General features: G+C 48.0%; 1 protein-coding gene across 2 annotated transcripts in view; it reads left to right on the top strand.

Annotated features, from left to right (window-relative positions):
• MCMBP (minichromosome maintenance complex binding protein) overlaps nucleotides 1–22484 on the top strand; it is a 124891-nt gene that overhangs the window by 21652 nt on the left and 80755 nt on the right. For both annotated transcript variants that reach the window (XM_033940659.1, XM_033940658.1), the window contains exons 4-7: nucleotides 9831–9872; nucleotides 16933–17034; nucleotides 19995–20115; nucleotides 20939–21087. In XM_033940659.1, coding sequence (XP_033796550.1) covers nucleotides 9831–9872; nucleotides 16933–17034; nucleotides 19995–20115; nucleotides 20939–21087 — 414 coding nt within the window. The remainder of the gene's footprint in view (nucleotides 1–9830; nucleotides 9873–16932; nucleotides 17035–19994; nucleotides 20116–20938; nucleotides 21088–22484) is intronic.

Genomic DNA, 22484 nt, shown 5'->3' with positions numbered 1-22484 from the left:
GGAAAATGGTCCCTCTTGCAGAAGACATTCAGTCTGATTGTTCAGCGCTGGGGTCAGCCTCAGCTGGACTTGATGGCTTCAGCAGAGAACTCAAAACCCAGACATTCTTTCAGTTGAAGGACGTAACGCAGAACTGTAGGGCTTGGATACCTTGGTGCAGCCCTGGCTGGTTCATGAGCTCCTGTATGTGTTCGCTCTGTGGCCTCTGGTTGGTCGGGTCATACGCCGGACAGCAACGCATCTCAGCCTGTTGATAATGGTGGCTCCGGATTGGCCTCGCTGCCCGAGGTATGCAGATCTTATATGTGTTCAGTAGGACGAAAAACTCAGGCATCCTGTTCGTTACCTTCTCAGTCAGGGTCCGGTGCCCATGGGGAACCCTCAGCACTTTGGTCTTACGGCATGGCTCTTGAGCGCTCAGCCTTGATGAAGCGCGGTTATTTGGAGGTAGTTATCTCAACTCTTTTGCACTTGAAGAAACCCTCTTCTATGGCTTCTTATGCTATGGCCTGGAAGGCTTTCCAGCAGCGGTGTGCTAGAGATCAGGTGGAACCTGAGAAGGCTCCTGTTTTGGTGGTTCTGGCTTTCCTGCAGGAGGGTTTAGACAAAGGTCTGGCAATGGCCTCCCTGAAAGTTCAGCTAGCAGGCCTTTCATGTTTTCCTGCGTATAATGGCACTAGTTTGCTTACTGCTTATCCAGATGTGACCAGATTCACGAGGGGGCTGCTTCATCTGCGTTTTCCTTTACCTTCATAGAATATTAACATGATTTTGCAGGACCTTGCTGAGGCTCCTTTTGAACCCCTGAACGATGCTTCTCTTGTGGACCTTAAGACCAAGACTGTTTTTTCTGGCATTTTGGATGTGGGAGTTTTTCTCCAAACTGTACCTTATCCCAGGACAAGCAGGCAGCATATTCTTGACTGATGGGTGACGGCACCGACAGAGCCCCGGTACGGACAATTTTAGAGTGATTGCACTCTAAGAACTTGGAAAGTTCTAGTAGGCCGCACCGCGCACGCGCGAGTGCCTTCCCGCCCGACAGAGGCGCGCGGTCCCCAGTTTCTTAGTTTCCGCGGAGCTAAGAAGACGCACTTTCAACGGCTGTTGAAAATTTTTTCTCATACACCTTCCCGCTCGCGTAAACCTTTTCGGAATTATTTCCCTTCTTTTTCTTTTTCTTATTTTCTAAAAAAAAAAAAATAATTTTCTTTTCTTTTTTTCTTATTTTTTTGGGTTCGCCCCGGCGGGGCCTGCTGCCACCATCGAGGCCTCGGCCTTCGATTTGGCAGAAGCCGTTTTCACGTTCATGCCCCCCAACCCGGTTTTAAGAAGTGCCAGCGGTGCGCAAGGCCCATTTCCCTCACCGACCCGCACAACTGGTGCTTACAGTGCCTGGGTCCTGACCATCGGGCGTCCACCTGCACCCGCTGTGCCACTCTAACAAAGAGAACTTTAAAAAACCACCAGATCCAACAGCGGCTTTTATTTGGTACCGAGATGTCGGATTCGGTGGCACCGGCCCTGACTTCGGCCCCGACGCAGTCGTCACCTACCTCATCGACGCCGCATCACATCCCTCAGGTAAGCCGGCTAAGAAGCCTTCCCCGCTGGAGCGCTCTCCGGTCTCAGTGGCAGCGAGCCCAATCCTGCCGACCTCGAGGCGCCCACGGAAGCGCTCCGCTCCGATTGAGGTGAGCCTCTCGACCTCGGGTTCCTCTTCGGAGTGTAGAGCGGCACCAAAGGTACCGCAGAAGAAAAAAGTGGTACCGGTGTCTTCGCTGGACGAGCGAATTGCTGACGTCCTGCAAGTGCAGCTCAAGGAGCAATTACAACAGCTCCTTCCTGCTCTTTTGACTCCGAGCCTTCCAGTCCCGGTCCGGTCTGAGCCACCGGTACCGGCAGTGGAGCAACCTCTTTTATCGGTATCCACTTTGTCGGTACCGGTACATACGGCTTCATCAGCATCCATGCCAATCTTAGCGCCGGAACCGAGGTCCCTACACCAGGCCGTACAAACTTCGGCACCGGCATACCCTATAGCATCTCCCGGTACCGTTTCACAGAGATCTGGTAAGTCGACTCGCAAAACTCGACACCTGGAACCCTCCACACCGGAGTCACGGGACCGCAGCTTTCAAGTGAGGGACTCTGATCTGTGGGGTGATTCAGAGGAGCCTTTCCTCTCTGAGGGAGAGTGTTCGTCAGGGGACGAGGATCCTTCTGGTTTAGATCCACCCTCCAAACCTGATGCAACTTCTTTCACCTCTTTTCTCAAAGAGATGTGTGACTCTCTCTCTATTCCCTTGGAGGCTGAATCTAAAAAATCCAAGGCATTTCTCGATGCACTGGACTTTGACCAGCCTCCAAGGGAATTCCTAAAGTTACCTCTCGATGATATTTTGCGAGAAACTTTCTACAAAACTCTAGAGACGCCCTTAACCATTCCAGGAGCTCCTCGAAAACTCGACTCCTTATATAAGGTCATACCTATTCCAGGTTTTGACAAACCGCAACTCCCTCATGAATCTTTATTGGTGGAATCCACTTTAAAGAAATCTACGGGGGCTAGTGTGTACGCCTCTGTCCCTCCTGGCAGAGAAGGTAAAACCATGGATAAGTTTGGCAAGAGGTTATATCAGAATGCGATGCTTGCTAATAGATCAGGGAACTATGCTTTCCATTTTTCTTTCTACCTTAAGCATCTCGTTCAAAATTTGTCATCTTTTGAAAAATACCTCCCTGACCGTAAAAGATCTGCCTTTCGCCAAACTTCTTCATCGCTCTTACAACTTCGTAAGTTCATGGTCAGATCGATCTATGACACCTTTGAGCTGACCTCTCGGGCCATGGCTATGTCGGTGGCCATGCGCCGACTAGCCTGGCTCAGAGTTTCAGAACTTGATGTCAATCATCAGGATCGACTGGCTAATGCACCTTGCCTGGGGGATGAGCTGTTTGGAGAATCCATGGACTCCACTACCCAAAAGCTTTCAGCTCATGAGACTAGGTGGGATACTCTCCTCAAAACAAAAAAGAAGACCCCACCTACCAGGCCCTTTCGTCAGCAATCGGCATACCAACGTCGATTTGTGGCTCGTTCTTTGCCACCGGCACCTCAACAACCCAGGCGTCAGAGGCAACAGCAGAGGCAAAACAATAGACCGGCACAGCAGCAGCAACAGGTGAAGCCTCCTCCTCCACAAAAATCCTCACAACCCTTTTGACTTGGTTCTCCAGAACATAGCCAGTATCCCTCCATCTGCCCATCTTCCGCTGCCTATAGGAGGACGCCTTACTCATTTTATAAGCCGTTGGGAAACCATCACCTCGGATCAGTGGGTCCTCAACATCATCCGCCACGGCTACTCTCTCAACTTTCAGACTCTTCCTGCCCAAAGTCTACCAAAAGAGTCTGTTTTGAACACTCCTCCTTCTTCAAGAGGTTCAATCCCTCCTCCTTCTGAACGCCATAGAGGAAGTTCCTCTAGATCAAAAGGGGCAGGGATTCTACTCCCGTTATTTTCTAGTCCCCAAAAAAACAGGAGATCTCAGACCCATTTTAGATCTTCGCGATCTCAACAAGTGCTTGGTCAAAGAGAAATTCAGAATGCTTTCTCTGGCCACTCTTTACCCTCTTCTCAATCAAGGCGACTGGCTATGTTCCCTCGATCTCAAAGAAGCATACATTCATATACCGGTCAATCTGGCCTCCAGACAGTACCTACGCTTCATGATCAATCGTTGTCATTACCAGTACAAGGTGCTAACCTTCGGTCTTGCCTCCTCTCCAAGAGTGTTTACCAAATGTCTGATTGTGGTGGCTGCCTTTCTACGTTCCCACCACCTTCAGGTGTTTCCTTACCTAGATGATTGGTTGATAAAGACCAATTCATCTCAGACAGTACTCCTGGCCACCAACCAAACCATCCTGTTTCTACAACTTCTGGGGTTTGAGATCAATCTACCCAAGTCTCATCTCATCCCCACTCAGAGATTTCAGTTCATTGGAGCGGTGCTGGACACAGTCCTCATGAGAGCGTTCCTGCCGTCCAACCATCTTCAAACTCTTCAGTCTCTATGTCAGCAGGTGCTTCCACAACGTTCCATCTCTGCCAAGCAAATGATGATACTTTTGGGTCACATGGCCTCCACAGTTCATGTCACACCCTTCGCACGTCTTCACCTGCGCACTCCTCAATGGACCCTAGCTACCCAGTGGTCCCAAGCGACGGATCCCTGCTCACGACACATATCTGTGACATCGTCTCTTCGTCAGTCTCTACAATGGTGCTTGATATCCTCAAATATCTCCAGAGGTCTTCTGTTCCATCTACCTCCTCATCACCTTATCATCACCACCGACGCCTCCCCTTATGCCTGGGGAGCTCATTTGAACGAATTCCAAACTCAAGGACTTTGGACAGCCCAGGAAATGAAGCATCACATCAATTTCCTAGAACTCAGAGCGATGTTTTATGCCCTCAAGGCTTTCCAACATCTTCTCTTTCCTCAAGTCCTCTTGCTGTGCACAGACAATCAAGTTGCGATGTACTACATCAACAAGCAGGGTGGGACAGGCTCTCGCCTCTTGTGCCAGGAAGCCCAGAAAATTTGGGCTTGGGCCATAGATCACCATCTATTTCTGAAAGCTATCTACATTCAGGGAGAACAGAATTCCTTGGCGGACAAACTCAGCAGAATTCTCCAGCCTCACGAGTGGACACTCGACCCTTTCGCTCTACAATCCATCTTCGCTCAGTGGGGCACTCCTCAGATAGACCTCTTTGCAGCTCCTCACAATCACCAGCTGCCCCTATTCTGCTCCAGACTCTACTCTCCTCACCGTCTGGCAGCGGATGCATTTCTCCTCGACTGGTCCAATCTGTTCCTGTACACTTTCCCTCCTCTGCCTCTCATGTTAAGAACCTTGTTCAAGCTCAAGAGGGAAAGAGCCACCATGATTCTGATTGCTCCACGGTGGCCCAGGCAACATTAGTTCTCCCTTCTACTTCAACTCAGTTCCAGGGAACCCTTTCTTCTTCCACTGTTTCCTTCTCTGCTTACACAGCATCAGGAGACCCTTCTACATCCCAACCTCCAGTCTCTGCACCTGACAGCTTGGTATCTCTCGGGCTGACTTCTCATGATACTCCTTTATCTCAGCCCGTTCGTTCCATTCTGGACGCATCCAGGAAACCGGCCACTCTGCAATGTTACCATCAGAAATGGACACGATTTTCTTCCTGGTGTCTTCTTCATCATCTTGATCCCACTTCCCTTGCAGTGGAGACATTGTTGGATTATCTTCTTTTTTTGTCTGACTCTGGCCTCAAGTCTACTTCCATCAGAGTCCACCTCAGTGCTATTGCTGCTTTTCATGAGCCAGTTCATGGGAAACTCCTTTCAGTTCATCCCTTAGTTTCCAGATTCATGCGGGGTCTTTTCAATGTGAAACCACCTATTAAATCACCCCCTGTAGTCTGGGATCTCAATGTGGTTCTCTCCACTTTAATGAAGTCTCCGTTTGAACCTTTGGCTACGACTCCTTTCAAGTTTCTCACTTGGAAGGTGGTCTTCCTCATTGCTCTAACCTCTGCCAGGAGGGTCAGTGAGCTACATGCACTAGTTGCGGATCCACCTTTTACAGTCTTTCATCATGACAAGGTGGTTCTGCGTACACATCCAAAGTTTCTCCCTAAGGTTGTCTCTGAATTCCATCTCAACCAATCCATTGTTCTGCCTGTCTTCTTCCCGAAACCTCACTCTCATTCTGGAGGACAGGCTCTGCATACTTTGGACTGTAAGCGGGCTTTAGCTTACTATTTAGAGCGTACTAAACCCCACAGATCAACTCCTCAACTCTTTCTGTCCTTTGATCCGAATAAATTGGGACGTCCTGTTTCTAAACGTACGTTGTCTAATTGGCTTGCAGCGTGCATTTCATTCTGTTATGCTCAGACCGGACTGACACTGGAAGGTTCTGTCACGGCCCATAGAGTTCGAGCTATGGCAGCATCTGTAGCTTTCCTCCGTTCCACTCCTATTGAGGAAATCTGCAAGGCTGCTACTTGGTCCTCAGTTCATACTTTTACATCTCACTATTGTCTGGATGCATTCTCCAGACGGGATGGACACTTCGGCCAATCTGTTTTGCAACATTTATTTTCCTAATGGCCAACCTTCCCTCCATCCCTCTTTTTTGTTAGCTTAGAGGTCACCCATCAGTCAAGAATATGCTGCCTGCTTGTCCTGGAATAAAGCACAGTTACTTACCGTAACAGGTGTTATCCAGGGACAGCAGGCAGATATTCTTGCGTCCCACCCACCTCCCCGGGTTGGCTTCTTAGCTGGCTTATCTTAACTGGGGACCGCGCGCCTCTGTCGGGCGGGAAGGCACGTGCGCGGTGCGGCCTACTAGAACTTTCCAAGTTCTTAGAGTGCAATCACTCTAAAATTGTCCGTACCGGGGCTCCTTCGGTGCTGTCACCCATCAGTCAAGAATATCTGCCTGCTGTCCCTGGATAACACCTGTTACGGTAAGTAACTGTGCTTTCCTTCTAGCCAAAAGTGGTCTCTGCTTTTCATTTCAACCAGGAGGTTAGGTTGCCTGCATTTCAACCAACAGGTTCAGAATGCAAAGATCAGATCTTACACTTCTGGATCAGAATGACTGGCTAAGCTCTCTGGATCTCAGGGACGCCTATACTCGTATTCCGATCCATCTGGCTTCCAGGAAATATCTCCACTTTCAAGTGAATCAGCTTCATTATCAGTACAAGGTCCTTCCTTTCGGGCCTGGCATCTTCTCCCAGAGTCTTCACGAAGTGCCTGATTGTAGTGGCTGCATCTCTCCAATCCCACGATCTTCAAGTCTTTCCTTACCTGGATGACTGGTTGATCAAAGCTGTGTCATCACAGGATGTGGCATTGGCAACATCTCAGACAATTGCTTTTCTCCAAGCTTTGGGATTCAAAGTCAATTTCCCCAAATCCAACCTCATTTTGTCTCAATGCCTTAAGTTCATTGGGGCTATCTAGACAATATTCTCATTAGAGCATTTCTCCCGCCAGGTCACCTGCATGCTCTCTTCAGCCTCTGTCAACAGATGTTAACTGTTCAGACTATCTTCGAGACGCATGATGGTTTTCCTCGGCCACATGGCTTCCACAGTGCATGTGACACCACTGGCAAGGCTACATGTTCGCACTGAGTGGACTCTCACTTCCCAGTGGTCTCAAGCGACAGATCATCTATCACAGCATATCTCTGTCACTTCAATGGTGGATGACCTCCTCCAATCTATCCAGATGTCTACTTTTTCACTTGCCTCCTCATCAAAGGTGCTAACGATGGGCGTACCTGGATGGCCTTCAAACCCAGGGTCTTTGGTCAGCCAGGGAGTGGAAATTTCACATTAATTTCCTAATTTTCAGCATTGCTTAAGCTCTCAAGTCCTCTTTCGCACAGACAATCAAGTAGCAACGTGTTGCATAAACAAGTAAGGAGGTACGGGCTCTCTCTTGTTGTGCCAGGAAGCCCAGAAAATCTGGCTTTGGGCAACAGCTCGCCACATTTTCTTAAAGGCTGTCGATCTTCAAGGGGAGAAGAATTCACTAGCAGACAACCTCAGCAGAATTCTTCAATCTCACGAATGGACTCTCAGCTCTGCAGCTTTCCGTCTCATCTTTCTTCAATGGGGCACTCTACAAGTGGACTTATTTGCGGCTCCCCACAATCACAAGTTGCCCCAGTTTTGCTCCAGACTATACTCTCATCACCGTCTGGAAGTGGATGTCTTTCTTCTGGATTGGGCAAACATGTTTCTCTATGCATTTCTGCCCACTTCTCTCATTTTAAAGACTCTGTTCAAATTCAAACAAGAGTCAGCCACCATGATTCTAATTGTTCCTCAGTGACCCAGGCAGCATTGGTTCTCTCTTCTACTTCAACTCAGCTCCAGGGAACCAATACCTCTGCAAATCTTTCCTACTCTGCTTACTCAGCATCAGGGATCTCTTCTACATCCCAACCTGCACTCTACACCTGACAGCTTGATTTCTCTCGGGCTGAATCCATCTGAGTTACATCTTTCTTAGCCTGTCCGCAATATTATTAACACCTCCAGGAAACCAGCCACTCAACAATGTTATCAACCAAAGTGGACTTGGTTTTCTTCCTGGTGTCTCCTTCATCATCACGATCCAACTTCCTGTCAGTGGAATTGGTGTTGGATTATCTTCTTCATCTGTCGGATTCTGGACTCAAATCTACATCTATTATAGTCCATCTCAGTACTATTACAGCTTTTCACCTGCCAGTAGAGGGAAAGCCTCTTATTGCTCATCCTTTGGTCTCCAGATTCATGAAAGGACTTTTCAAGGTGAAACCACCTCTCAAACCTCCTCCAGTGGTCTGGGACCTTAATGTGGTTCTTTCCAGGTTAATGAAGCCTCCATTTGAACTAATGGCCACAGTTCATCTCAAGTTTCTTACCTGGGAAGTTTTTCTTATCTCGCATCACTTCTGCCAGGCGAGTCAGTGAGTCACAAGCATTAGTGGCAGATCCATCCTTCACAGTTTTTCACCATGATAAAGTGGTTCTATGCATGCATCCAAAGTTTCTACCAAAAGTTGTCATGGAGTTTCATCTCAGTCATTTGATTGTTCTCCCAGTTTTTCCCCCTAAGCCTCATTCTCATGCATGAGAAATGGCTCTTCATACTCTGGACTGTAAGCGTGCTTTGACCTATTACATTGACAGGACAAAGCCACACCACACATCCCCTCAACTCTTCGTCTCATTTGATCCTAACAAGTTGGGGCACCCTGTTTCTAAGAGAACGATTTCCAACTGGATAGCTGCCTGTATATCATTCTGCTATGCTGAGACTGGACTGCACCTGGAGAGTGTGTCACAGCTCACAAAGTCCGAGCTATGGCAGCTTCTGTAGCTTTCCTTAGATCTACTCCTATTGAGGAAATCTGTAAAGCTGCCACCTGGTCCTCAGTTCGTTCATTCACCTCACATTATTGTCTGAAGTCTTTCTCCAGACAAGATGGGCACTTCGGCCAGTCAGTATTACAAAATTTATTTTCTTATAGGCCAACACTCCCACCATCCCATTCTGGTTAGCTTGAAGGTCGCCCATGTGTGAGAATATGCTGCCTGCTTGTCCTGGGATAAAGCATAGTTACTTACTGTAACAGGTGTTATCCAGGGACAGCAGGCAGATATTCTCACAACCCACCCACCTCCTTTGGCTTATCTTAACTGAGGGACTGTGCGCCTACGTCAGGCAAGAAGGCACTTGCTCGTGCACGATGCGGGCTATCACGAACTTTCTAAAGACTTAAAGTGGCAGTGCACTTTTGAAGTGACGTCGCCCATGTGTGGGAATATCTGCCTACTGTTCCTAGATAATATCTGTTATGGTAAGTAACTGTGCTTTTAACACAGGGTTGCCAGATTTTACCCGTCCCCCAGGCCTGCCCTTAATCGTGCCCTAGCCCCACCCTCGCTGCTTGTTCTGATTGGGCAGGAGGACATCCGCACATGAGCGGGTGCCCTCTTGCTCAATACAATTTCAGTGGAAGCTTTTTCAAAACCCGGACAAAGTGTCGGGTTTTGAAAAGTTGTCCAGACATCTGGTAACCCTACTTTAACAGGAAATGGTTCAAATGACACAAATACCATATATCAACTTCATGTCATTCAGTATGGTCTCACTTAAATGAGGAAGGTTTTCACTCTAATGGGTAAATTAACTTTGGTTGTTTCCTTCGAAATTTGGCTGAAATCTATCTCTTATGTTCCCTCTGTTGGCAGGTTCTGCATTTTGGGAAGTATCGGGACTTGGCTGAATGTGGGGTGAGTCCTGTGAACAAATGTGAGCTCTGGAATCTGAGGTGACCTTGGGCTCCTGAAGTGTTGGGTTATGTGTTTAGACCATGTGCTTGAAGAGCTACCTGAATCCTTACTGAGGCTCATTTTCATAGCACTTGGACACACAAAGTACCCTCTGTACTTTGAAAATGAGCCCCTCTGCTTCAAGTTTCAAGTTTATTTAATTTCTTTGATTAATTCTCATAATCCAAATCCATTTACATATTGTAAGCTGAATTCCCATCTTATACCCAAGAATCTGATACGCCCCCTTTCAGCATTATAGTAGCCCCTTCATATTTTGTGCACAGCCCCCCCCCCCCTTTTTTTTAGTGGAAGACGGTACCAAAACCTTTTCCCTTGTTATCTGGGCTGCATGAGAAGAGTGGAGTATCAACTTTCTTCATTTAAGAATGCATGTGCGATTGGGTTGGCTGAGGGATACTCTTACTTGGATTTAAAAAAAAAAAAAGGATAGGATTTAGATGTTCAAATATTTGAAAGGTATTAACATAGAACAAAATCTTTTCCAAAGAAAGGAAAATGGTAAAACCAGAGGGCATAATCAGAGGTTGAGGGGTGGCAGACTCAGGAGTAATGTTAGGAGATTCTTCTAAGGAGAGGGTGGTTGATGCCTGAAATGCGCTCCCGAGGGAGGTGGTAGAAAGGAAAACGGTAACAGAGTTAACCCCCCCTCAAGAGGATTTCTAATCAGAAAAAAATGGTATATATTGAAGAACTAAGGCCAGTACTGGGCAGACTTGCACGGTCTGTGTCTCATATATGGCCATCCAGTTGAGGATGGGCTGGGCAGAGTAGATGGAACCTAAGCACAGTACTGGGCAGATCTCTGGGTTTCTGGCCCAGAAATATCTCAGAAAAATGAACAATTTAAATCATTAAATTATAGAGAGAGTATGGTTGGGCCTATTTTTTACCCCCACCTATTGGTTTTCCCCTCCTCTGTGTTCTTTTCTCCAAAGATTGTGGTTCTTGCCCATTTTCCCATTTGTTTGAAGTAAGTCTGTGTGTCTTGTCTTTGTTGAACTAATATATCCTGGTATTGTTTATTATCCCAGGACAAGCAGACAGCATATTCTTAACACATGGGTGACGTCACCGACGGAGCCCTCGGTACGGACCTTTTTAACTAGAAGTTTCTAGTTGGCCGCACCGCGTGTGCGCGAGTGCCTTCCCGCCCGACGGAGGAGTGCGTGGTCCCCAGTTTCTTCGTTTCCGCGGAGCGAAGAAGACGCGTGTGTTTTTTCAACGGCCGTTGAAACCACTTTTTGCCTTCCCGCTCGCGCTTTTTTTCCTTATTTTTCTTTCTTTACCTTCGGGTTTATTTTACTTTGATTTGCCAAAAAAAAAAAAAAAAAACTTTGCTTTTTTCCCCTTTTTTTCGTTTTTGCCCCGGCGGGGCCTGTTGCCAGTATACAGGCCTCGGGCTTCGATTTTGCGGAGGCTATCTTCCCCTTCATGCCCCCGCAGGTCGGTTTTAAGAAGTGCCAGCGGTGTGCACGCCCGATCTCCATCACTGACCCACACAATTGGTGCTTGCAGTGTCTGGGTCCGGAGCATCGGGCGGACTCCTGCACCCGCTGTGCCACTCTTCAAAAGAGAACCCTTAAAAACCGAAGAATTCAACAAACTCTTCTCTTCGGCACCGAGTCGGCGATGGACTCCTCAACTTCAACGGCGGTACCTCAAAAATCGGCACCGTCGACCTCGACACCGACCGACCCCACATCGGCATCGCTGGCGCCAGGTAAGCCGGCTAAGAAGCCTTCCTCTTCCCTCGAGCGCCCTCCAGCTACGGTGGCGACACCATCCCTACCGGCATCGCACCGGTCCCGCAAACGCTCCGCCCCGATCTCGGTGAGTGCCTCGTCATCGGCCTCCTCATCGCCGGGGCGTGGAGCGGCATCCAAGGAACCGAAGAAAAAGAAAGCGGTTCCGATGCCACCCCTAGATGACCGTATCTCGGCCATCTTAAAAGCTCAACTCCAGGAACAGTTAAAGCAACAACTTGAACACCTGTTGCCCACTATCCTGGCACCGCTCCTTCCGGTACCAGACCGGCCCGAGCCCCGTACCGAGCCCCCGGTGTCCACCCCTTCGGTACCTGTAAACACCTCCATGCCGATCCTTTCGGCCGAACAACTCCATGTCGATCCGGTGGTTCATTCCCATGCCACATTGGATCCTCCTCGGCACCAGGCGGTACGGCATTCTTCCCGGGACCGAGATCGACGCCGGTCGTCCTCTCCTGGTACCGTTTCGGTGCGCTCTGGAAAGTCTTTGTCCAAGACTCGCCATACCGCGCCCTCCACCCCGGTGTCTCGACATGCACCAGAAGTCAGGGACCCTGACTTATGGGAGGAAACTCCTCTCGGTACCGAGGAGGATCCCTCCTCATCTGATGAGGAACCATCGGCACCCGATGCCACCTCTAAACCAGAGCAGTCCTCATTTTCTAAATTTCTGAGAGAAATGTCTGCTGCCCTGTCCCTTCCCCTAGAATCTGACTCAAAAAAGTCTCAAGCCTTTCTAGAGGCTTTAGACTTTGAGCAACCTCCTAAGGAGTTCCTCAAGCTTCCCGTGCATGACATCCTGCGGGAAACGTTTTACAAAAACTTGGAAAATCCCCTCACGGTACCGGGAGCCCCCCGTAAACTGGACAACCTTTACCGTGTCATCCCTATTCCTGGATTCGACAAATCTCAATTGCCCCATGAATCCCTTCTGGTTGAATCCACCTTAAAAAAGACTCAGGGCTCCAGTGTCTATGCCTCTACCCCTCCTGGCAGAGAAGATAAGACCATGGACAAGTTTGGCAAGAGGCTTTACCAGAATGCCATGCTTGCCAACAGGGCAAACAACTATTCCTTCCATTTTTCTTTCTATCTGAAACATTTGGTCCAACAACTGTCTGCCCTCCAGAAGTACCTTCCTGAGCGCAAGGTCCCGCTATTCCAACAACACATCTCTGGCCTTCTCCAAATGCGCAAGTATATGGTCCGCTCGATATATGACTCCTTCGAGCTCACCTCTCGGGCCTCTGCCATGGCCGTAGCCATGCGTCGCTTAGCCTGGCTCAGAGTCTCCGACCTGGACATCAACCACCAGGATCGTCTGGCCAACGCCCCCTGTCTCGGGGATGAACTTTTTGGAGAGTCGCTGGATTCCACCACCCAGAAACTCTCTGCCCATGAGACCAGGTGGGACACCCTGATCAAGCCGAAAAAGAAGGCTCCGCCTGCCCGACCTTATCGACCTCAATCATCTTACCAGCGGAGGTTCTCAGCCAGGCCACTCAATCCGCCTCCCCAACAATCTCGGCGACCCCGTCAACAGCAGCACCATGCCCAGGCTCGATCTCAGGCCACTCAACCCTCTAAGCCTCCTCAGCCTGCTAAACAATCTCAGCCCTTTTGACTCTTCTCTCCAGGGCATAGCCAGTCATCCACCCTTGCTACCTCTTCCACAGCCTATCGGGGGTCGTCTCACCATTTTCTCCAGCCGTTGGGAAGTCATCACGTCGGACCAGTGGGTCCTCAACATCATCCGCCACGGCTACTCTCTCAACTTCCAGACTCTTCCACCGGACAACCTTCCCGTAGAGTCTGCTTCACACTCATCTCAAACCCCCCTCCTCCTGAGGGAGGTTCAATCCCTCCTCCTTCTCAATGCCATCGAAGAAGTACCTCCAGATCAAAGGGGTCAGGGATTCTACTCCCGCTACTTCCTGGTTCCCAAAAAGACGGGAGACCTCCGTCCCATTCTCGATCTCAGGGACCTCAACAAGTGTCTGGTCAAGGAGAAGTTCAGAATGCTCTCCCTTGCCACGCTTTACCCTCTTCTTTCTCAACACGACTGGCTATGTTCCCTGGACCTCAAAGAGGCCTACACTCACATCTCCATCAATCAGAATTCTCGCCGCTACCTGCGATTCCAGGTGCTGCACCACCACTATCAGTACAAGGTGCTACCGTTCGGCCTCGCTTCCTCCCCCAGGGTCTTCACCAAGTGCCTTATAGTGGTAGCGGCCTTCCTCAGGTCTCACAACCTCCAGGTGTTCCCCTACTTGGACGATTGGTTGGTGAAAGCACCTTCATCTCAACTCGTGCTACAAGCTACTCATCACACCATCTCTCTCCTCCACCTCCTGGGGTTCGAGATCAACTACCCCAAGTCGCATCTGCTTCCCACCCAGCGACTTCAATTCATTGGAGCAGTTCTGGACACCACGCTAATGAGGGCCTTTCTCCCCTCCGATCGCCAGCGGACCCTGCTCCACCTCTGCCGTCAGGTGCTCATGCATCCCTCCATTCCTGCCCGACAGATGATGGTCCTCCTGGGTCACATGGCCTCGACGGTGCATGTCCTTCCTCTGGCACGTCTCCACCTTCGTACGCCTCAGTGGACTCTCGCCAACCAATGGTCACAGACTACTGATCTTCTTTCTCATCCCATCTCTGTGACATCATCTCTTCAGCAATCTCTCCAATGGTGGTTGAACTCCTCAAATCTTTCCAGGGGTCTACTTTTTCATCTGCCCCCCCACTCTATGATCATCACCACAGATGCGTCCCCCTACGCGTGGGGAGCTCACCTAGGAGATCTACGCACCCAGGGACTTTGGACCCCACAGGAGCGTCGTCATCACATCAATTTCCTGGAACTCAGAGCCATGTTCTACGCCCTCAAGGCTTTCCAACATCTTCTCTGTCCTCAAGTCCTCCTCCTGTGCACAGACAATCAAGTCGCCATGTACTACATAAACAAGCAAGGCGGCACCGGATCTCGCCCCCTTTGTTTGGAGGCTCTGCGCATCTGGACCTGGGCCACGGACCGCAATCTCTTTCTCAGGGCGGTCTATATCCAGGGCGAACAGAACTCTCTGGCCGACAATCTCAGCCGCATCCTTCAACCTCACGAGTGGACGTTGGACCCTCCAACTCTGCTCTCCATCTTTGCTCGATGGGGCACTCCGCAGGTGGACCTCTTTGCAGCACCTCACAATCATCAGCTGCCCCAATTCTGTTCCAGACTCTTCTCTCCTCACCGTCTGGCTCCGGATGCATTCCTGCTCGATTGGAGGGATCGGTTCCTGTATGCCTTCCCTCCACTTCCTCTGATGTTGCGGACCTTGTCCAAACTCCGCAAGGACAACGCCACCATGATTCTTATCGCACCTCGGTGGCCTCGCCAACACTGGTTCTCACTCCTGCTCCAACTCAGCTCCAGGGAACCCATTCTCCTTCCTGTGTTTCCTACTCTACTTACGCAGCAGCATCAGTCTCTACTGCATCCCAATCTGTCTTCGCTCCACCTGACAGCTTGGTTTCTCTCGGGCTGACCTCTCCAGAGAACCTATCTCAGCCGGTCCGCCTCATCTTGGACGCCTCCAGGAAACCGGCCACCCTCCAATGTTACCATCAGAAATGGACCAGATTCTCCTCGTGGTGTCTCCGGCATCATCAGGAACCCACCTCCTTAGCGGTGGAAACCGTATTGGAATATTTGCTCTCGCTGTCCAATGCTGGCCTCAAAACTACCTCCATCAGAGTCCACCTCAGTGCCATCACTGCGTTTCATGAGCCCATTCTCGGAAAACCCCTCACGGCTCATCCTCTGGTTTCCAGATTTATGCGAGGGCTCTTCAATATCAAATCACCCCTCAAGCCTCCTCCAGTCGTCTGGGACCTGAATGTGGTACTCTCAGCTCTCATGAAACCTCCATTCGAGCCTCTTGCCACAACTTCACTTAGACTCCTTACCTGGAAGGTGCTTTTCCTGATTGCCATCACCTCTGCCAGGAGGGTTAACGAACTGCATGCACTGGTTGCCGACCCACCGTTCACTGTTTTTCACCATGACAAGGTTGTTCTGCGTACGCACCCTAAATTCCTTCCCAAAGTGGTCTCAGCTTTTCACCTCAACCAGTCCATTGTGCTGCCCGTCTTCTTCCCTAAGCCTCACTCGCATCCTGGGGAACAGGCGTTGCACACGCTGGATTGTAAGCGTGCCCTTGCTTACTATCTTGATCGTACCAGAGCTCACCGAACATCCCCTCAGCTATTTTTGTCTTTCGATCCCAACCGTTTGGGTCGTCCTGTCTCCAAACGGACACTTTCAAATTGGCTTGCTGCCTGTATTGCATTCTGCTATGCTCGGGCCGGTCTCTCACTGGAAGGAACTGTCACGGCCCACAGAGTCCGAGCTATGGCTGCTTCTATAGCTTTCCTCCGTTCCACGCCCATCGAGGAAATCTGCAAGGCGGCCACTTGGTCCTCAGTTCACACATTCACTACTCACTACTGTCTGGATGCGTTCTCCAGACGGGATGGACACTTCGGCCAATCTGTGTTACAAAATTTATTTTCCTAATGGCCAACCATCCCACCTCCCTCTTTGTTAGCTTGGAGGTCACCCATGTGTTAAGAATATGCTGCCTGCTTGTCCTGGGATAAAGCACAGTTACTTACCGTAACATGTGTTATCCAGGGACAGCAGGCAGATATTCTTACGTCCCACCCACCTCCCCGGGTTGGCTTCTTAGCTGGCTTATCCTAACTGGGGACCACGCACTCCTCCGTCGGGCGGGAAGGCACTCGCGCACGCGCGGTGCGGCCAACTAGAAACTTCTAGTTAAAAAGATCCGTACCGAGGGCTCCGTCGGTGACGTCACCCATGTGTTAAGAATATCTGCCTGCTGTCCCTGGATAACACCTGTTACGGTAAGTAACTGTGCTTTACTCATTTTTAGCTTGATTTTATGGCACTTTTATTGTACACCGCCTAGAAGTCTGAGGCGATAGAAGAAATTGTAAATAAACTTGAAACTTGATGAACCATTTACTATGAGGGGGACCTGTACCATTACTGATTCAAAGAAAGGACACTTAGGAGAGAGCACCTCGAATCGCCAGAAGGCAGCATGTGGGGAGGGGGGGCATGCTTTATTGATGTTGATGGAGAAAGTGAAATCAGTCACGTGCTTCTGACTTTCACACACTTGGTTTACTGAATTCTGTTTTAGCCTCGACAAGAGGTCGACGTGACTTCAGCACAGACTGTAACACTGGAGCGACAAACCTTTTACTGTGTACCAGTGCCAGGAGAGTCCCCCTGGGTGAAAGAGATATCCTTTTTGATACTGACCAGTAGGAGGGGAGGGGGGGAGAACGGCTGAGACATGTTTGCTTACTTTCTCTCTCATGTTGGAAAGCAGCAGTGTCTGTCTCAGTTCCTCCAGGGCTGCTTCCTGAAGTTATTACTGGGAGTGGGTCCTCATTCTCCCTGCAGGAGCTGTGGGTGCTGGCATTTAAGACAATTTGTGACAGTAGCATGCCACAGTGACTGACCCTGTGGCTGGAGATGTGGCACCCAGTAGTGGGTTAAATAGTGAAAATCCATGAGGGTCAATCCACTTTCTCCTGGTTTTTAAAGCTTAAAATAGATTCTGATTCAAAATAAGGTTCATTTAAGCTTTTCTGAAGGGCTGCAGATTTAATACACTAAGGGCCTGATTCTCGAAATGTGTATCCTGATTGCAGGCAGCAATTGGCATCCTACCACCGTCTGGCAGCCAATCGAGATGCACTTTTTTTTTTTTTTAAGTATCCAGGGCAGGATGCCTACATTTTAGGCCTCTGTAGTATATCTCCGGAGACGCATACCTACGCTTAAGCATGCCCAAGGCATGGAGTGGTTTCACCCAGAAAAGGCCTTGGGCAGCTTAAGCATCAGTATGCATCTCTGTAGATGTGAGAGAGACGACTTAAATGCTGGCCTACGTTTAAGGCATCTTGTTTGGGACACTATTCTGAATGGTATGCCAATATGTGATAGACACGCAATCAGCGGCCACTGATATCGGTGTCCTTTCCAGAACCAGGCCCTAAATCTCTAATACAAATCAAAAAATTAATGCGATTACCTGACCTGCTGCTCCCATACTGGATCCGCCGCTTCTCTGGCTCTAGAAAGAGGCTGCCACTGGCTCTGCCTGATCTGGAAACAGTAAGTTACATCAAGCGCAGAATGGATGCGCTGACGCGGACACCGTGGGTCCAGTGCAGGGGCAGCAGATCACTTGCATCTCGTCCACCTGTTTGCCACCGGTTCCTGTCTCTCTCATCTCTCGCCATGGTGGACCAAAGCAGCAGATACCAGCAGGTAAAAGGCTGGGACAGATGAGCTCAGCTGGTGGGATCAGGGCTGGGGAGGCTACGGTGTCAGCTCTTGTGGAGGCTATTTCAAGTAAAATTAGCATGCAGTTTGACTTCTTTATTTTTGACTAGTAATCATCTCAAATAGAGAAACAGCAAAGTTGGCAGATTGGAGGGCAGGATGCGAGTGGGTATTGGGAAAGGAATGGATTTGCCGAAAAGCTGAGACTGCTGCTTAAAACTTTGGAAGATGATGGTTTTGAGGCATTTGTGCACTAGAGCTGGTATGTGTTGGTTTTAATTTAGTGCGCCTAGCTTTTTTTTTTTTTCCTTGTTATTTTTTATTTTCAAATTTTACATAAAGTGTACAAAATACTAAAATACAATTGATGAATACAGAATATCACTTTTATATCTAATACATCATATTCTAAATATATTTTTCCCCCTCTCCCTCCCCCCACCCTTCTATTACTTTTCATTCATACATTACATATTGTATAACATATTATAACATATTATGTAGAAATTATTTTCATTACCCCCCCTCTATGTGTGTCACAAAAAATATATTTAAAAGAAGAAAAGAAGAAGAGAAATCCTACTATTTATTCATTGCAGTATTTTGTCAATGGCCCCCTAGTTTATCCTGGATTATTGGATGGAACAGGGAGAGCTCTGAGGTTGGGAGACCAGAGGAAATGGGAAAGACTTTGAAGAGGAAAAAGTAAGCCAATACAGCTCAGCTTGTTGGAATGGGATGGCAATCTGGGCTGTGGATTAGACCCTTTGTCTCTATTTCTCCAAGCTCATTTTAGGGGCTATCTCTCTCGCCAGTGGGATTTTTGGTTTCTTAAGGCTTCCCCACTCTTTCTCTCTTGCTGGTGGTGGCAGCTGATGGCTGTGCATAAACTTGGGTACTTTTTCCAAACACTTGTGAGCATAGTAGTAGGCATTGTTTGGCTTCCAGCCTTTAGCAAATGTCTGTTAAGGACTTCATTGGGTTGCCAGATGGAGGGAACGAAAACAAAGAAAAACTGCAGACAAACGTACAAAGATGCAGGCTAAATTTATTATATCAAAAATTTGAGTGCGGTTAGCATTAGCACCTTAAAATAAACCAAAGGACCCGACATGGTCCATGTTTCAGTTAACACGCCTTCATCAGGGGTCCCAGGTTGGTATCAAATAAAACCACAAAGAAAAAAACTTTAGCCTGTGCGAGTGAGAAACAATAACCGGGGGACGGTCTCTGTGTAAACTTATCAACCTGGGACTCCTGATGAAGGCGTGTTAACCGAAACACGGACCGTGTCGGTGCCAGATGGAGGGAACCATCACCTGTCTCCTAAGTCCTTTTGCAGTGTTGTAATGAGTATTGTCACTTTTTTTTTTAACCGTTTCCACTATTGTTCACGTGTGTTACAAGGAATACAATTATAGTGCAAATAAGTGGTTTATGCTTGATTTCATGAATTCATTTTATTTTAAAATATCTTAGCTATTAATCGCTTTTGCACAATGCGATTAATTGTGACTACAATTTTTAATCTTCCTGCAGCCCTAGTTTTGGTTTTGGTTTTCTTTTTTCCTTTTGTATAGGGAAGGTGGTACCCAGTGATGTGAGGGAACCAGTACTATGGGTGAGATGGTGGCACTGTGGGACTGAAATTGGAGGGAAGCGGGATGAGTGTCTGAGATACAACAGCTGTGGCTAGGATGATGTTTTGCTGGTAGTGGAGGAGTGGTCTAGCGACTGAGCAAGTCACTTAACTCCCCATTGCTCCTGGGATAGATAGTGGGAATACAGTACCTGTGTTTACTATTCAGTGTATCATAAACTGCTTTGGGTGAATCTTTCATGAAAAGTCATTTAATAAATCCCAATAAATAAATTTTAAAAATGCATGTTTTCCCTTAACTGATTCACGCTTGTGCCAGCTCCAACCAGGCCCGCGTCTGTCCTTCCACATCCTATGCTCCAAACCGTCATAAGAGAAGTTATGAGGATATGGCGTGTCAGCCTTCCAGGCACAAAGAATCCTGCTCAGGTAAGAGCTGCTATATCATGAAGGCTAGGATAGAAAACTTTTTAGTTTGGACTGTCATTGGAAGGAAGTTGGGCAAAGGTTTTCCTTAGTTGGTGGTGTAAATCAGATTCTGGTATTCTGCATTTAGCTAGAGCAATGATTCGACTTCTCCTATTGAAATGATTACTCCATTAGCAGTGTCTTCTCTCTGGTGTAATTATTGGTGTCCCTTGCCCTTGTGTCCTGCACCTAAGCAGTGTATCGCAAACTGTGTTCCTCCTGAGATTTCAGGTGTGCTGCGACACACACTGGCGAGGAGGAGAGTCGTCCATGCTGGCTGACAGAGGCATGTGTTGTAGGAAGTCAGCCAGTGCAGATGACTCTCCTGGCCGGCATCTCTCCTCCTCTCCCCGCACCTCCTGGATCCCTCCACCAAAGCATGTCACGGCCAGATGGGTCTCCGCGCACTTCCGGGGCACTGGATTTAGTATGCCACCGGCCAGAAAGTTTGCGAGACACTGACCTAACCAATATGACCACCCTAGCAATTGTGTTTTATGTTTTCTGCCTAGCCAGAGTTTGTGCTGTCCTGGTGCTGGTTCTCAGCATCCTGTGTCTGGCGAATGCAACACATCTACCCCTCCCCCTCCCCTGACTGTCACTTGTATTCTGCACCATCTCTTTCTTCAGTGTCCTGTGCCCAGCAGACCCTACCTGGCTAAGGTACATCCTGCTGTTGCTGCAACTCCTTAGTGATGTTGAAATTCTGTCTGCATATCTCCCGGAGGGATATGGATGTTTCTGAAGAGCTACGAGTTGACTCAGTAAACTTTTTGTTTTGCAGGTGATGGTGACTCCCTTGGATGTGGAGAACCCAAGCGACTAGAGACTGAAGCTCCTGTAGGACAGCAGCTAATGTCCCCAAATTGCTCCCCTTCACTTGACTTGAACTTCCCCCTGCCCGGTGAAAGAGGCCCTGCCTGCCTGGTAAAGGTATGCAGCACTTCTGGAGGGGGTGAAGGTGGGGGCTTTAAAGGGAAAGTTGTGTGTTGCAGAGAAATGTGTCCGGCATATTTATCACTGTAGACTTCTACAAATGTACACCATGACCATGAATGGACAATGAGTGGAGTGGAAAGGGTAGATGTGAATCACTTGTTCAATTTTTCCGGTACACAAGCCGTTTGTTGGGGGTATGCGACACTGGCCACCGATGAGAATAATGTCCTCTCACCTACCGAAGCCGCTGCTGGGGATCCCTCCTTCCTGCCCTCCACCTGCCCGACGAAGCCACCGTGGATTCCTCCTTCCTGCCCTCAAGGTTCAAGGTTTATTAATATTTGATGAATCGCTGAATCGGTTTACAAAGCGATGTACACAATTATGGAAGAGAATAAGATTATAAAATACAAATTCATTAACATTGAATTTAAGACAAGACAAACTTTAGCTGGAGGGGAAGGAGGGCAAAAGTTACATTTGTTATATCGAGAAAAACAAATAAGGAAAAAACAAAAGGAAACAGGGTAGTTAAAAAAAATTAAAAGTAATATGAGAGTTTAAAAAAATTAAGTATTAAAAGCATCTTTAAAAAGGTGCGTTTTTAAGGATTTTTTAAAAGAGAGGAGATCTTTTTCGTTTTTAATGTGTTGTGGCAGAGAATTCCACCATTGTGGACCAATTACAGAAAACATATCAGATCTTCTTGTACCTATTGTTTTCAGAGAAGGTATAGCTAATAGATTTTGAGAAGATGATCTGAGTGAACGTGCAGGGTTAGGAGGGATTAGCATTCTTGCTATAAATTGGGGTTCGTTGTAGACTAAGGTTTTAAATATAAGCAGCATGACCTTAAACAGAATGCGATAACTGATGGGAAGCCAGTGAGCGTCGATAAATAGAGGCGTAACATGATCATATTTTCTAGCGTTATAAATCAGTTTGATAGCAGTATTTTAGATAATTTGAAGACGTTGCTTTTCTTTTTGAGAAATGTTGAGTAGTAAAGAATTACAGTAATCCATTTTAGTTATAACTAGCGAATGAATCAGAATGTTACGCGATTTAGGCTCAAGAAATTTGGCGATTGATCGTATTAAACGCAGTTTATAGAAGCAAGTTTTAACTATATTATTGATATGGTCATGAAATATTAATTTATCGTCGATTATAACCCCTAGAATTTTTAAGTTGGGGACAATTTCTATTGTGTTATTAAGGACGAATGGCATCTTCAGGACTATATCATTTTTCCAATTAAAAATCATGGCTTTTGTTTTATTTATGTTTAACGCCAATTTGTTTGCGTTGAACCAGTTTTGAACTAATTCAAGTTTATTATTTATAGACATGATGTCAACATGATTTTCAGGGTCAAAAGGGTGAATTAA

The sequence above is a fragment of the Geotrypetes seraphini genome, chromosome 4, assembly GCF_902459505.1.
Source record: "Geotrypetes seraphini chromosome 4, aGeoSer1.1, whole genome shotgun sequence".
Lineage (NCBI taxonomy): Eukaryota > Metazoa > Chordata > Amphibia > Gymnophiona > Dermophiidae > Geotrypetes > Geotrypetes seraphini.
The sequence above is the reverse complement of the archived record's forward strand: the minus strand, read 5'-3'. Positions and strand labels throughout refer to the sequence as shown.